General features: G+C 44.2%; 2 protein-coding genes across 4 annotated transcripts; one reads left to right on the top strand and one right to left on the bottom strand.

Moving 5' to 3' along the window:
- Positions 1-509: 509 nt before the first annotated feature.
- Positions 510-8,189, bottom strand: cdk10 (cyclin dependent kinase 10). Of its 3 annotated transcripts, none has more exons than XM_061221112.1 (15): positions 8,051-8,189; positions 6,888-7,100; positions 6,473-6,629; positions 5,365-5,437; positions 5,033-5,104; positions 4,664-4,766; positions 4,376-4,457; positions 3,915-3,982; positions 3,558-3,610; positions 3,295-3,364; positions 3,024-3,083; positions 2,183-2,306; positions 1,595-1,734; positions 1,132-1,184; positions 510-1,022 (listed from the first exon to the last, which is right to left on the bottom strand). In XM_061221112.1, exons 3-15 carry the CDS (start codon positions 6,560-6,562, stop codon positions 925-927), a joined length of 1,086 nt encoding a protein of 361 aa, XP_061077096.1. In that variant the 5' UTR covers positions 6,563-6,629; positions 6,888-7,100; positions 8,051-8,189; the 3' UTR covers positions 510-924. The 3 variants fall into 3 exon arrangements, with proteins under 3 accessions (XP_061077096.1, XP_061077095.1, XP_061077097.1); XM_061221111.1 differs by having other exon boundaries at positions 6,892-7,100; XM_061221113.1 differs by lacking the exons at positions 6,473-6,629; positions 6,888-7,100; positions 8,051-8,189 and adding an exon at positions 5,753-5,851.
- A 712-nt stretch (positions 8,190-8,901) lies between these two features.
- On the top strand, positions 8,902-16,821 carry chmp1a (charged multivesicular body protein 1A). Its single transcript, XM_061221114.1, has 7 exons — positions 8,902-9,091; positions 11,025-11,044; positions 11,918-11,995; positions 13,326-13,472; positions 14,045-14,173; positions 14,693-14,886; positions 15,716-16,821. The coding sequence occupies exons 1-7, from the start codon at positions 9,085-9,087 to the stop codon at positions 15,735-15,737; spliced, it is 597 nt and encodes a 198-aa protein (XP_061077098.1). The 5' UTR covers positions 8,902-9,084; the 3' UTR covers positions 15,738-16,821.
- The last annotated feature ends 272 nt before the right edge of the window (positions 16,822-17,093 follow it).

Below are 17,093 nucleotides of genomic sequence, written 5' to 3'. Positions count from 1 at the left end.
TTTAATTTAATTTATTTGTGCTATTTGTGCCTGATTATCTTTAGGTCTGTGCAAATGTATCACTGTAAAAAGAGGCCAATTCAGAACAGGCAGAAGACTTTTGGGCTATGATGGCCAACTATCTTCTTTAATCTGTCCTTTAATGTGTGGCAACACTTATATGAAGCTGAGTGTTTCTTAAGTTTGAGTGCATCTTATAAATTTGTTATTTAGCTGACGGTTTTATCCAAGGCGACTTACAGTTGAGTAAGCAGTGGAGAATCCCCTCTGGAGCACTATGGGGTTAAGGGCCTTGCTCAGGGGCCCAACAGCTGTGTGGAACCTATTGTGGCTATACAGGGGCTTGAACCACCAACCTTAGCCAGTAAGCTACAGGCTGCCCCTGTAAATCTTGAAATTTACAATAGCAGTGTAAGCAATGTAGAAGTTCTTTGGATACAAAATTAGCTCTTGACATTTGTGGATAAACGCAGAAAAGTAAAAAGGAAAAAATGTATTTAAAGCAGAGATCTAAGAAATTGCATTTTATTGTTCATCTTCATCTGATACATTTTCAATTTGCTATATTACACATCGAACAATGCTAATGACGGCAGTAGTATGGTGGGTAAAGCTGGGCTTGGCCCTCAGCATGTGGCAGTGAAGGCAAGGGTTAGAGAACTCTGTAAATGCAAACTACCCTGGGCACAGGACCCCCCAAACCTGCCATACACAATCTGGTCCTTCAACACTGACCTATAATCGCAGCGCATAGACCCAACGCAAACGATGCTAACGTCCAACACCGGTGCAGTCAACACTTAGCCAACTGTATGGAAACAGGCATGTATACAGGTGGAGTCCACACCTGTAACTGCCCTGCATCTCAGTCTGAATCTGTTCCAGGGATCCTGTACGAGGTTCGACACACCCTAGGATGAGAGGTCACACTTTGCTGCGTTTGGGTTGGCTCTCGGCGATGGGTGCAGCCATCATCTTGTTTCGGTGGTGAGGGAAGGTGGGCATGAGGTCTGGTTCACATGCTAGAGAGAGAGAGGGGGGGGGGGGGGAAACAGGAAACGGTCAATATTTGGTCAGAAGTAGGAAGAAAGACGCTGTTCTTTTCATCCAGCGGCCCCGCCCGTCACTCACGTAGTGGCTTCTCCTTGAAGTAGGAGCTCTCCAAACAGTCGTTAGCAGTGGCCCTGAGAGAGAGAGAATAAATAGTTAAGTTTCCATGCGAGTGTTGAGCAAATTTATGAAAAGTCGGCAAAAGAAAAACATGAATAGGTGTGCGTTTCCATCAAGAACCGTTATGAGCAAGATTACGCTATCAAAAGCTGCCAAGCTGACAGGTCCATAACACGTCATGATTTATTTTTAAAATATGTTTCTATCGCCCTTTGTCAATACGCCAACTTTTCCACATCAGCCAAGTGTTGAAAGTAAAAAAAAAAAAAAAGATTTTCATGTTTTTTCAAACTTCATGCGTTTCCACTCCACCCCACAAATTCACATGAAAGCGGTTGAATGGGGTATTCAGTGACTGAGCGAGTGCGTGCGTGCGTGTGCGCGCAAGTGTGTGCGTGTGCGTGCGTGTGCGTGCGCACGTTACCTGCGCTGTGGGTTGTACATGAAGAGCAGGTTTAGCAGGCGGAGCCCTGCCTCTGACAGCCAGGTGAACTTATTCTTCAGGTTGTTGTAAGGCTGCTTCCTCAGACTGTACTGTCCAACCAGCGGCAGACGAGAAAACCCCTGAGACACACACAGACACACACACACACACACACACACACACACACACACAGGTACCATTACCGTTAAAACAAGAGGAGCACAGCACAGGTCACTGTGGACTGCAGGGAACCACCACACACATACTGGAATTCTAGCTCCAGCTGTAACAATAATAATGACATTTCATTTTACAGCCCGTTAACTACCGAGCATGTACCGGGTACCTATTCGGTAACTATTTCGATTTCAGAGGTAAGCACTATGAAACGGGCTGTAAAACATATTTACAAAGTATGCACATATAGTACTTGCCACTGAAATCAAAGTAGTTACCTAATAATTACACAAGTAGCTGTGTATTTACCCAATAAATACTAGGTAATTAACAGCTGTGAAATTGTGTCATCACAGTAATGGTTTAAGTCACAGTTACAGGCCTGGCCAAAGGGGGCGCTGTGGTCCTCACCGGCCAGATGTTCTCGTTGGGCGTCCCCAGGAGCTGCACAATCAGGTCCACCTGCTGGATCTCGGAGCTGCCCGGCAGCAGGGGCTTATGGGCTAGCAGCTCCGCCAGGATGCAGCCCACAGCCCTGGGGGAGGAAGTGGCCAAGTGAGCCAGGAACAGACAAGAAATGAGACAGTCACAGAGACAAGTTAGTGCAAAGATACTCAAATCTAGACCTCGAGGCCAGTAGAGAAAATTAAAATAAAAGATGTCTGCACAATGAATTCTTTACTCCAATAAGTCCAATAAGCAGGAGTAAACTTATTAAAGCAACAAATTCAGTGTCTGGACACATCTTTGTGTTCTCTGATAGCTGCATATTTTTGTCCACCTGTACCCTACCTGGGTTGAATGTGCACAACAACCTTTTCTGTTTTAGGCAAGGCCAGTTTCTGTCTAATCAGGACCTGGGACACCTGGTAAGTTAAATCTCTGGCCAATCAGTTAGGTGTCTGCCATGCTGCCTGTTGAGCATGAAGGGTCTTCCTCTCACTCACTGCAAACCTGATTGTAAATTTCTGCACAACAAGAAGTGGCGCCTGACATCACATGCCTCCAACGAGAGCATTATGCTGGTCTGTGCTCCAGCGAGAGCATTATGCTGGTCTGTGCTCCAACGAGAGCATTATGCTGGTCTGTGCTCCAACGAGAGCATTATGCTGGTCTGTGCTCCATCATAGATAGCCGATAAGGTCAGAGTTATGAGCGCTGGTAAAAATATTATATATTTGCATATCTGGTGTGTGATGTCATGACCAGAAGGGCTCAGTGAGGGAGGGAGCAGAGACTGACAGGCACTCACCACATGTCGATGGCAGTGGTCTGTGTCTTTGACCCCAGGAGGAGTTCAGGTGGTCTGTACCTGCAGGGAGAAAGAACAATACTCATGGCTTGTGCGGTTAAGGCACTGTTTCAGTCGAGCACTTACACACTTGTCCGCGTGCTCCTGAATCAATAGCGGAGGTCGCGACATTGAGCGTGATCAATACGATCGGCCATTTTAGACTGGGGAGGAATGCAAAATAAGAAGGAACAGGAAGGGGGAGTGCAAGGTTGCAGTGTAAGAGCCTCACCACAGTGTCACCACCCTGGGCGTCATGGGCTTCAGTGGGATCCCGTAGACCCGCGCCAGTCCAAAATCCGCTAGACAGAGAGAGACACGCGTCACGTGCATACGCACACAGTAGGTACATGTATGAAAGCCCACGGCTACATTTTAACCTGCTTATTACTGCAACCCACTCAACAAATCTCAATCCTTCCCTGCACAGATCCACAGACCTCAACATGGCTGATTTTCATACGTTATGGGATTCTCATCACCCACTGGACTCACCAATCTTGACACAGCCTTTATCGGTCATCAGCAGATTGGATACCTTCAGATCCCTGAAACAAAACACCACAGATATAAATACTGCACTGCACATAGAAACAAGTCATCACAGCACTAGATGAACTACATATAGTGCTTGGAATTAAGGATGGGGAGAGAAAGAATGGGGTTTCGGAAGATGGTCGAGTGAGTAGAGGGTTGTCTGGGTTTGGGAGAGAGATTGAGTTGGGGATTAGGAATACAGGGTGAGAGTAGGGGATTGTGGTATAGAAAGTGAGAGAAAGAGCAGGGGATTGTGGGACAGAAAGTGAGGGTGAGGGAGCAGGGAATTGTGGGACAGAAATGGAGGGCTCTTGCCTGTGCAGGATGAAGTTATGGTGCAGGTAGACCAGTCCTTTTAGCAGCTGCAGAACAATGCACTTAACCTGGAGAAACATAAGACTTCCATTACTGTGACGTTTTGCCTCAAACATCACAATACATTTAATCTGAAGAAACATACTCCTCTCATTGTAACATTTTATCCACAAACATAAGCATAGTGAGCAACAATACTTCACCAACGTTACATACAAATGACATGTTACAAGGTTACAAATATTAACTGTGTTGCTGTATGATGAAGAGGTTAAAAAGGCCTGGGTGCCAGTGAAATGTAGGCCCTACACGGCTTTAGAAGGACCAGGAGTATGAAGGCCAGACGCCTGCCTACTCCATCCTCGAGTCTAGGGCCACACATATGCTTTGACAGGTGCTGAAGCAGAATGTTCCCTGCTGAAATCAGGAGTGTGAAGGGTCATTACGCTCCACACACTCACCTGTGCCTCAGAGAAGGGGGTCTGCATGTTCTCCAGCAGGCTGGCCAGGTCCTGCTCACAGTAACTCATCACCAGAAACAAGCTGCAGAGGGCACGGTCAGAGAAGTGCGCTTAGGTGTGTGCACAAGTAAGTACCTGTGCGTGTGTCTGTGTGCATCTGTGAGATTTGGGTGTGTCTGTGAGATGTGTGAGTGTGTGTGTGTGTGTGTGCACGCACGTGCAAGCTGCGTGTGTCTTTACCTCTCCAGGTGTGTGTGTGTGCGTGTGTGTGTGTCTCTCTGCGTGTACCTCTCCAGGTGGCTCCCCACCACCACCTCCTTCAGCTGTACGATGTTGGGGTGTCTGAGTCGGAGCAGCAGGGTGATTTCCCGCAGGCTGCTAATTGGGATCCCTGCAAACACAACCCCAAAACATCAACAACAACCAAAAACATCAACAACACCCCCAAAACATCAACAACACCCCAAAACATCAGCTACATCCCAAAACATCAACACCACCACCCCCAAAACATCAACATCTCCACCCCCAAAACATCAACAACACCACTCCCAAAACATCAACTACTCCCCAGAACTGAAAAATGCCAAAATACAATTTAAAAAACTTCACAAGACATTAGGAATAACCAAACGCAAGACAAGGCACTTCGCTCACCATCCTTCTCCTTGTCCATGCGGACCTTCTTCAGAGCCACAATCTCATCAGTCCTTGTGTCACGGGCTCGATCTGCACAAGGAGCAGGGTCATTTCAGTGCACACGTCGCATATATACACAGGTATGCAAAATTATCGGTGTGTAGGCCAGAGACAGAGATCGTATTTGTTAGTATGCTGGAAGATTCATTCATGTTGCTAGAGTACCAGATTCTTCAATAGCTTAAAACTTCTGGGGTTGGTAATGATTGGAAGGTCTCCATCAGATTCAACTCTGCCCTGGTTTTACATGTATAATCCCCACACTTTTAATGGCCATCTGCTTTACTCACACACAATCCCATAGGTTCCCTCTCCTATCCGGTTCAGCTTCTCAAACTCCTTCACGCTTCTGCACCTGCCCAGCTGGAAACACAACAACAACAACAATACATCAGGTACACCGTAACACCTGGAAGCACAGTGTTACAGTCACTCCAGAGAGATCATTCACAATCACTACAAAGATCCAAGCTGCTTCGCTACAGAAACCAACCACAACCTACACAAAGGCCAGATTTTTGTTTTTGGTTTTTTATTAAAGGAGAATTCAATGTTTTTGTTTTCGATCTTGCAAAGCCAATTATCACCTCTATACAATACAAATTTTTGCAATCACTTAACTGTAACAAAATCGCGGTCAGATGTAATTGTCACAGTATAACTGCCTGTTTGCCCTACCAGTAATATACGACGTCGTCCTGTAAGCGATCTGTGTTGCAGTGGATGTCCCTTGCGGGCATCCATAGTAATCTGCCTCTGCGCAGTTCAAAACAGTAAGAGTACACCAGTTGCCTGCCTGGCTCTGTTCTTGTATTTGTTATTGTGTGACATGAACATGCATGACTTTCCATTATAAGGCTAATCCTCATGCATTTGGAAAGAAACACTTTTGATTGCACATTGGCTCAAGACAATTAATCAATTACAGGATAGTAACTGACGCAATAACAAAAATGTAATTCGGTGGACACTATAGCTACAATATTAAACAGGGTGCGAGAAAGTGATGTGGTCAGAATATGTCAAACCAGTATCCCCCTGTAATACCGTGAACAGATAAAATCTGGCTACACTGTCCTTTCCATTCATTGGTCTAATCGGACTAGGATTCCAGAGATGAGCTTTTAATAGCCATCACTGAGATGAATGCGCGGCTAATTGATTGGACATTTGGTGAGCGATACGCGTGCATCTGCTTGGATCGAACTACAGTGACCTCACCGTTTTATTAAGCTGGCTAAATCAAAGGCGATTAAAGTCTGCAAGCAGTGACGCCCTTTTCGACTGCCCTCGAGAAACGTGCAACGCCAAAACATTTTTAATCTTAGAAACTCGTCACAGCGTGGGGAATCCAAGATGCCTGGTAGATAGACCCTAGGGATCCGGATTCGTGCTCACCCTGTCTTGCGATGGTACTGTAAATGTTCCCGGCCGTTTAAGAGATTTTAGCTTGATAGGCTCGGGGTCCGTGTCTGTCGTCGACTCCATCGCCGTCCAGGCGCTCCGAAACCCTCTAGTAGATCCAAATTTGTCTCCGTCCAAACTTGTAGGAATTCTGTTATCCGGAAGTAATTAGGTTAGCTACAGAACTACAGACACCGTCTTACCCTGGCCAAGCATAACATTTCCCAGTGTTGCACGTCCCCTTCAAAAACTATTGTTTTCCATTAAAGACCGCATATCAGCGACCTTACAAGACTGGGCAACGAACAATGAAACTATATGTCATACATAATTTAACTAGGCCTATAGGTTTATTGGGTTATTATATTATAATATAGGCTGAATATGCTTGGCTACATGTAGCGGTTACCAACCAAAATGTCAGTGATCTTCTTTTAGTGGCTCTTTGCTTTCGATGAAGGAAACGGCCGGCGACCGACATATATCGGAGTTCCCGGTCTGGCCTCCCGGATGATAAGAGGCTTGTCTGAAGGCGGTCCGAAGAGGTCGTCGTTGGACGCTGCTGTTATGATGATTCTGGGATATTTGCTCATTGACTGGGATCCCGTCTCATTTTGAGCTCCTATGTAGCAGACACAAAACACGGACCTTAAATACAGCCGAATGTAGGCCTAACCTACATTTTAATCTTAAAATAATAATTAATAATCAGTTTTCAAATTATAATTATGCACTGCTTCTCTAAAAAGCAAAAGGACGGTAACGTCTCACCCACAAAATGATTGTAATCCAGCTACGTTTTGGTTAAAACATTTTTGGAAAGTTATGGTTCGCGTCCCCGCCACGTTCACTTTTCAGGTTTCTGCATAGTACTTGGACATTATCTTAGGTCTGTTAAATTGCAACGTAACTAATCTTCTTTCTTTTTGGCAGACGCTCTTATCCAGAGCGACGTACAACAAAATGCATACCCATAACCAGGGATAAGTGCGCTGAAAGACCCCAGAGGGAAGTACAATTTCAACTGCTAACAGTACAACAAAGATAAGGACTAGGGCCTATTTGATTAATGTTTGATTGTTTTACTCAACTTTCGCAACTTTCTCATTATCTTATGACGTCTTCCCAAAATATCTAACAGGTAGCCTACCTTCTTCAATGTTCTGTAAACGTTTTGTATTAGCTGGGAATATATTTCCATATGAGTGATGAGTGAGGAAATATCTTTCTGGGATCGGATAGTGTAATGCAAGCATCTTTAAATTGGATTGAGCTCATTTCTTAAGCTCCTTGGAAAATAGGCATCACTCAAACTATGCATGGAAACAAACCGATAGCCTGCCAAACCACAACATTCAGAAGATATATTTTCGATATATTTTGTCAGTAAAAAACAAAATCTTATAAGTAGGCTACTAGAACCCGAACAGCTAGAAAAACATGGAAAAGCCAATCATTCGTCCAAAAGACCCGACGTCTAGTTATTTGATCGCTCGAAACTCACTTCAGAATAAGTCCTGATACATGTTAGAAGAACCTTACGCCGAATACCTGTTGTTGTCGGCGACTTACCGGCAGCTTCTGTGTCCTTGCTCACCCCAGACCCCATCAGAGATCGGCCTCGATATAGCGGGTGCGGATGGGACCCATGCCCCGCACTGACGTGTAGCCAACTGTCAACTGGTCCTGTCAAAACTGAACCATCCATTCTGCCTGTCAGACTCCCTCCCTATTCCTCTCCTTCTCCTTAACCCTCTCCCACCCTGTCTTTCTTTGGTGACAGTCTATAAGAACGGGGTTCAAACTATAGCGATGGTTTCATATAATCAAACGGTCTAATATTGACTGTTTGAAATAGTTTCCGTGTCCTTTGCTTGCATATGAGTATTATTGGAAAACAAGCGGTGTATTTTATGTCAAATGTAAAATAATCAACTATTCATTCATTGTAAAGATAGGCTATTACACAAATCTGTCGAAATCTATAAAATGCGTAGTCCTATATATTGTAGCCTTGGTCTTGAATACAAATAATTTAACTTTTTTCAATAAACTTACTGTGAGAAAACGAATCCTCGACGTCTTATTGCAAATTATTTGGCTAACTCAACTAAAAGCTGAACATTGGTCGACAGGCTTGACAAGCTTGACGGCTAGAATGTATTTTGTGTTATCCAAATAATATAAGACCAAATTCAGGATTTGTGTCACTTTATTTCACTTGTTCAATCAATAAAAAAAAGAAAACTGACCGAAACCCGTTATTGTGCAATAGGCTACATATCCCATTTCGCTCACATCCCTCTCCATGACACCACCATATTTTAGCAATCTAGAGCAAAATTAATTTGTTCATCAACACCAGGCATGCGACCGTAGTCACGAGACATACAACGAGAGTCGCTTCCATTGAACTGGTCGCTATCCATACAACTTCAACCAGCCAGACATGCCCCTCACACGTGATGACGTGATGCCAGTTGCAAGCCAGGAAGAGGAAGACGGTTGACTGAGAGACAAAAACAAATTGGAAGAAATACTTTGCCTCAAAATAAATTGTCTGATTTCGCACTGTCACTACAAACGGAGTCCACAAGCTTCGGGAAATGGACGGTAAGAAATGCCTATTTTGGCTGTCCTGCCCGAATGGGTACTTATCGATACCAATTATGAGCTGTTAGCTAGCATTGCATAATGGCACAAAACCTAGCTAGCTGAAATGGCTAGCTGGCAGCAGCTAGCTAACGTAGGTAACAACTCCACCCGTGTGTAGCGTTTAACCAAACCATAGCTATCTTTATATTAGACATTGGGAGAGATAAGCTCCTTTTATAGACGGCAACGATCCATATGCACCATACAACTTTTTCAGTTGATTTCTGTTTACGATCTCGAAGTAACAGTTACTTGTCGCAACAGTGATTGTTTGTAAGCTAGTCTAGCTAGCAAACCTAGCTAGCCAACTTGCTAGCCAGGTGCATAGCCTAGCAAGTTTTCTTTGAAGGACTTTAGCTATGATTGACATAACCTTAACGAACACGAAGATACTTAACCGGCTATATTCACATTCTTACAAAGTTTGTTTTTCCATTTGTGGCTAATTGAGCGTTGCGCAATTGCAATAATAGGACATTGTAACTTATGTTACGTGCATCTTTGCTACATGATAGCTAACTCTTAGCTCGTCATTAAGCCAACTTGAATACTCGTCTGTGTTAAATTGTTAGCTAACTAATTTAATTATGTCAGCTAGCTAGCTAAATCCATTTATAGAAATATGAATCTGCGCAAACCGAGTGAAACATTTTTCTAACGTTAACTTGGTCGTTCGTTCTTACGTGGGCGGGTATGTGAGTAGATCGTGTGATCTACTTTGAATAACTTCTATTTGTTGTCATATGAAATCGTATTAATCTCACTTCTTTTCGGTCATATAACTTAAGTTAGCTCACGAGTTTTTGACGTATATGGGGAAAATATTTTAAATGACATTCAGTTCTTTTTTTAATTCAGATTTATTCGCTGGATTTTGCGCAAAATATGATTTTAAACAAAATACCGGTCTTGGATATCACCATCTATATGTGCACAAACATTTGTAACTAGCAAACAATATACAAATGTTATAGAATTTTTTTCTTCAAAAACGGGGCGTATAATATGTATATACAGTGTAGTGTAATATATGTAGCACACACGTTTATGTGAGTGTGTGAATGGGAAGCATCAGTTGTACAGGGCTTTGGATAAAGGCGCTATATAAATGCCAGCCATTAACCATATCAGTATGAATATCAATGAATACGTTAGATTTTTTTCTGATTTCATGGTAAATACTGAGCCTATATTCCCTGGCCAGTCTGTGCCCCTATGGCCAGGGTGTGGTCAGGTATTCTGCCAAAGTATGGTGTTATTTATTCACCTGAGACCTGGCATCTTTCTGAAATACTTAAAGGTACAAAAGGTAAGATTTTTGTGTTAAAACATTGTTACAAGACTATTGTAAATCCCTTCCGATCATTGAAAAAGGCTCACTGACATGCTGATTCACCCTCTGTCTGTGTTTATAGTCCTTAAATTCTGGTTTCAAAATATACAGTTGACGGCCAGACAATCTGTACCAAAACATTGTATAACTGTACAATAATTCAAGCTCATTGGTTGAAAATTTGTTCTAATTGCCACAGCCAATGGCATTTCAACTTTGCACGTTTTTACACGGAAGGGAGAGGGATAAACAGTGTCGTGGTTTGAAGGTGTTCGTTGCTGCTATTTCTCTTTTGACCGTTAGACGTCCAAATTACCCATTGTACCTTTAACATGTTAATATAAACTGCCAGGGTCCAGGTCTGACAGTAATGGCTGAAGGAGGCAGGCTCTACTGAAGCCCCTGTTCTGTGGGAGACCGCAGGTCAAGCTCATCTGTATGGAGCAGGAGCCTGGCCTCAATGTCACACAATATTAGTCCAGGGGCTAATGCAGACTGTTGCAATGCAGTAATTATGTTTTTCTCTCTCTCTCACCCCCCACCCCCCTTATCCTACAGACACACTCTTCCAGTTGAAGGTAAGTCACAGATTGCTGATTTAAAGCAGTGAATTCAGCAAGCTGAAGGACTCCTGATGGTCGGTCGACTACAGCCGGCATCGGGTGGGGTCTCGTTGGAACTGGTTGGGAGTGATCTATCCCATGGCTCTAACATCACTGCCCTGATGGTTGCCTCACCATTTGCATTCTTGCTTTCGGTGAATGCAAGTCGTCTTTTAGCCAATAGAGCCCCACATTGTGTGCACATGTAACACATGTATGCACATGTAACACATGTATGCAGGTTCTAAAAGCGTAGGAACAATCAATTCCTTGTCAAGTGCTTGAAAAAATAAAAACACTAATCTGAGAGAAATCTAGCTCTACCTCCTGTATACCATTGGGTTAAGAAGTTGTTTAACAACAGATAATAGTTTTACAAACAGGTTGTAAATCACATCAAGTGGATAGCATTTTAAATGTGGTATAAACGTTTTTCATCTTTCTAATTCTGACCAGAATTATGAATGTGCAGTGTATAGCCTAGCTGTTGCCACGATAAGCATAGGGACAAAGTACAAACAAACAAAATGGGCTCCATACAGGTGAGCCCACTTCCACATCATGCCCCTTCACTCTTGTCAAAACTTCACTGCACGGTGAAGTGCCGACCGACAAGCTCCTGATTCATTTTTTGGTATTGGTCCCGACGGGGTCCGAACGCCTCCTGCCAGGGCTCAGCCAATGACACGTATGGAACAGGCAGACTGTACCCCAGCCCTCGCCTTGGTGTACTCCTGGCTTTAGAGACACTATGAAACAAATGGCATTTTCCATTTTTGGACCTCTTTTGACCTTGTTTTTTCCCCTTCTCTCCCCCCCTCCCTTCTTCCTGTTTTCTGAAATCTGCAGTTCACAGCCAAGCAGCTGGAAAAGCTAGCCAAAAAGGCAGAGAAAGACTCCAAGTCAGAGCAGTCAAAGGTTAAGAAGGTGAGTGTTGGGAACGGCATGGAATGGACAGCTTTTTTTATTGGTTAAGTTACATTGTTGCCTTTTTATGATTGGATATGTTGCATCTCAGAGGTTGTTGTGCTGGAGACAAATAGGGGCAACATTGTTTGGCGCTGCAAAAGAGATCGATCAACAAGACCTGATTAAATAAAGGCTAAATGTGGGCTGCTTATTGGATCATCACGTTCAGACTTTTCACCAAATCCTGACTGTGCATTGGATTCCCTCCATTATGAAACTTTAGCATAGCAACTTGAATTCTTCCCCTACAATGCATATCCCACTGACGGTAAGCCTGGTATAAACCATATATAGACTGCGGCACATCACATTTCTTCAGATCAGATTGTTTGGTAAATCAATATGATTGAAACAAGTCAATCATTTTTATGCATTGGCATGTAATAGGCAAATAGCTGAATCATTCAATGATGAATTGTGTGACAATCGGAGATTTGATTTCACCAAGAATGCATGTCTGCAGACTGTTAGAAATGTCAAAGCAGATAAATAATTGGAGTAATGAGAAGAGCACAAGTTGGTGTGTGACGCGTAAGCTCTTGTTGTGCATCCCTGCTACTGTGGTTATAGGGTAAACAAGGTGTGGCTTTGAGTGCTGTTGCAGTGTGGAGCTGCAGTTCTGTGGTGTAATGCAGCTTGTTCACCCCCAGGGGGCAGTATGTCATCAGCTATGCATGATAGATGCTGCTGAAAGCTGACCAAATGGGGAAAGTGCGATGAGTGTGAAATTATTTTAACTGTACAATTATGTGTAAGTGTATGTATATGTGTTTTTGTTCGGTGTGTAGAGGGAATAGAGTGAAATATGTTTTTGAGGTCAGTGTGCAAAGTGTGGATGACATCAGTGTCTAAAGGGAATATTTGTGTTATAATGCATGTGTCTACAAAGGGAATAGGGGGAAAGCGTCATAGTAAATACTTTTTGTAATACAGTAGTTAATAGTAATAGTAAAAAGGGTGACATTGGCTCAGGCGGTAAGTGCAGTTGTCTGACAGTTGGAGGGTTGCCAGTTCGATTCCGCCCTGGATGTGTCGAAGTGTCCCTGAGCAAGACACTTAACCCCCCAATTGCTCCGGACGAGCTGGTTGGTCCTTGCACCTGCCGCCGTTCGTGTGTGTGTGTGTGTGTGTGTGTGTGTGTGTGTGTGTGTGTGTGTGTGTGTGTGTGTGAATAGGTAAATGAGAAGCATCAATTGTACAGCGCTTTGGATAAAGATGCTATATAAATGCCAACCATTTACCATTTAAAAAGTGTGCTACAAAATCGTGTGTGTGTGTGTTGATGCAGGCGCTGCAGCAGAAGAATGTGGAGTGTGCGCGGGTATATGCAGAGAACGCCATCCGGAAGAAGAACGAGGGGCTGAACTGGCTCCGCATGGCCTCCCGCGTCGACGCCGTCGCCTCCAAGGTGCAGACTGCAGTCACCATGAAGGGGGTGAGTCTGAGTCCGTCAAACACCCGCTGTCTGCTTCTCTCTCATGTCCGTACACACACACACACACACACATGCACATACGCACATACACACACACAAACTCACTGTCTTTTTTGTCTCTGCAAACACATACTCTTTCATACACAAACACACAGACTGTCCCATTCTCTCTCATGTGTACACACACACACACACACACACACTTACTCTTTTCCACACAGACACGCACTCACTGCCTCTTTCATACAAAAACACACACTTGCTGTCCCATTCTCTCATGTATACACAAACACACTAATGTGCACACACACGCACACTCACTGTCTCTTTCTCTCTTATGCACACACACACACACACACACACACACACACGCGCACGCATACACATGTCCACGCACACACTCCCTGTCTTTCTCATGCAAACACAAACTCAGTCTCTTTCTCTCACTCACACACACACACAGTCTATCTCCCGCACGCACTCTCTCTCATACAGCAGTGTCAGTGTTTTATCAGTTAATTATATTTGCTCAGCTGCGCGGTTGGCCAATAGCCTGTGCCTGTGTCTCCTAGGTAACAAAGAACATGGCGCAGGTGACTAAGGCCTTGGACAAGGCCCTAGGCTCCATGGACCTGCAAAAGGTGTCGGCTGTCATGGACAAGTTCGAGACGCAGGTCCAGAACCTGGACGTCCACACCTCCGTGAGTAGCAGGCCCTCCGCCACACTCCTCTTTCACTCTCTCCTTTACTTCCACCGTCCATCTCTGACACCTTGGGCTCATTCCAATCGCTTATAGTCCTCCTCTTTTTTCTTTTCCTTGCTCCGGACCCGGAAATCGATTGAGCTCCATTATCTTGAAGGACATTTCAACCTGTTAAATGTGAAAGTATTTTTCCGGAAAGTGTAATGCGTACCTGATCCACCTGTGGATCCACCTCTCCCCATCTGCCACGCATCTGTAACTGACATGGCTTACTCACGTTTGAAGGAGCAAGAACATTCAATTTGCCTAATTCACCCTTTTCTCGATTTCACCGTCTTCACTTCTTATCCTAGCCTCTCCCGATGAGTGGACCTAGTAGTCGAACAAACGAAATAAATAAAGGATTTGGAATGAGCTCCGACTCTTGACTTCTCTGTTTCTGTTTCTCTGAGCGTCGCTGCGAGCGCGGTCTTCCTCCGCCTCACGTCTGTCACAACGCTGCCCCCTCTCCCCCAGGTGATGGAGGACTCGATGAGCTCGGCCACCACGCTGACCACGCCCCAGGAGCAGGTGGATGACCTGATCGTGCAGATCGCGGAGGAGAGCGGGCTGGAGGTGATGGACCAGCTCAACCAGCTGCCCGCCGGAGCCACGTCCCTGGGAGAGGGCTCCTCCCGCTCGCAGGACAAGGAGGACCTCCTGTCCCGCAGGTATGCGCCATACACGCCGCATCAGCGACGCACAATATACACCCTGTGTGCATATTGTACACATGTACGTATGGAAAATATACACCATACACACACACTGTGCACCCAGTGTGCTCTACACAGGCTACACACAATATACAGTATATAACACACTCACACACACACACCCTGTACGTATACTATACACATAACTGTTGTGAAATGTGTACAATATCTCTACACACAAGCATACTATACACAACAATGCAACTACACACAATGTACATTACACATGCTACACACTATACTTTGTAAGCACACACAAAGTCTATATGCATACTATACAGTGTATGCAAAATATATGCTACAGACAAGTACAGTATATGCAGAATATACACTGTACAAGCCACATAAATATAAGCACAGAGAACACACACGTCCTGTATCCACACTATATGCACAGGTGATGCTAAATATACACTACACACAAGCATAGAATCAGACCTGGGTCAGATACGTACTTCTTTTGGATTCAAAAACATCTCTGTGCTCTCTTGATCTCTTGAGCCTGCTAAAAAAGACCAGAAGGTGGGGTTTCACAAGTTCAAATACACCAGACAAGCTCAGTAAAGTGTAGAAAAGTATTTGAATCCAGAACAAAAATGTAATTAACCCAGGTCTGAAGTCTACACACAAAATACACTATACGTGCCGCACACAGTATAAGCACACACAAACCACAAACCATATGTACTACATACACTATGCACTCGCTCCATACATCCTATACACAGTGTCACTATATGCAGCATACCTTGTGAAAACACTGACAGCGCTGCGCTCTTTTCAGATTGGCTGCCTTGCGGAACTGAAGCCCTCTCATTGGCTGCCACCAATGAGGAAAGAAGAGAGGAGCTGAGATTCTATCACCCTGCCTGTACCATCCTATCCTCCCCCCATCCCCCACCCCCTCCCCCCCTCCCATTTGCTCTAGGTAAAGCAGGGTGAGAGGAGGATATATGGGGGTGGGGGGAGCCCACCCACAAACACCACATGTATGCCTAACACACCTTCTCACAATGTCCGTTTCAACATCTCTCTCTCATGCTGTCTTTCCTAGAGGAATGATAATGAGGTGCATTTTAAAATGGAAGCTGTAATCATTTAGGGGACGATGTATTTCTCTGTGAGACTCTACTGAGGGGCAGACTCAGAACTGTAGGTCACATCATGGAGCCTCCTGGGATTTTTAAATATAAATATATATATATGTACGTATTTTGCTTTTGTTTCTGATGAAATGGGGTCAGGGACGCATGTCAGGTTTTTGGGTGGGGCGGGGGGGGGGGGTGTAATGACCGGTATTGAGCCTCTTGGGGGTAACCGTGGGTAACAGAGCTGGAAACATCACATTATCTGTATCATGTACATTGTGAAGTACAACACTAAGACACCTGACTGTCTGTGTCAATGTTTACTGCTCACACAGGCAAACCTCTGAACACACACAGATACATACTCACACGCACACACGCACACACACACACACACACAGCGTTTGCAGACACGGGCGAAAAACAGCCTTTCCCTGCTTTGAATCGGTTTCTCCACTGTTCACGCCTGATCTGCCCTGCTTGATTATTCATGCCTTATTGGGGTGCAGGTTGTTGCCTCGGTACTCTGCTTTAGTGCCTGAGTGAGACATTTTGGGAGAGAGGACAGACCTGTGGATGGACAGAGGTACTGGCGTTCCGCTGTTCCTGTCGAGGACGTCCTCTCATTTGGTCGCAGAGAACAACTTCCTCTGGTTTTTCTCTCTTTCTTGATCTCTTTATGATTTTATGATTTATTTTTTTTGCCCGGGGTGGATATTTATGTTTGGATTTTTGTTAAAATTTCATTTGTTTTGGTTTTCTATGTTTATATTCGAAAAATAAACCCTCTGTTACCAACATACTCTGGAGTTTCACGAGTATTTTATTTATTTTTACTAACCGCAAAACTTTTAAAACGCATCTAGTTTTATTAATGCGTGCCACTTATCAGTCTCTTGAAGATCTTCCATGAAATAAATATAATATATAATATAATAAGGCAATGTCACAGAAATGTTAATATTTTGAGGGTTTTCCTTACAGCAGACATGTCCACATTGTTATGGTTTCTATATGACCAGGAGTAAAGGTGTGTTAGACGAGTGCTTTGACTGGAATGGTTTGCTAAGCCAG

This window comes from Conger conger, chromosome 15 (genome assembly GCF_963514075.1).
Source record: "Conger conger chromosome 15, fConCon1.1, whole genome shotgun sequence".
Lineage (NCBI taxonomy): Eukaryota > Metazoa > Chordata > Actinopteri > Anguilliformes > Congridae > Conger > Conger conger.
The sequence above is the reverse complement of the archived record's forward strand: the minus strand, read 5'-3'. Positions and strand labels throughout refer to the sequence as shown.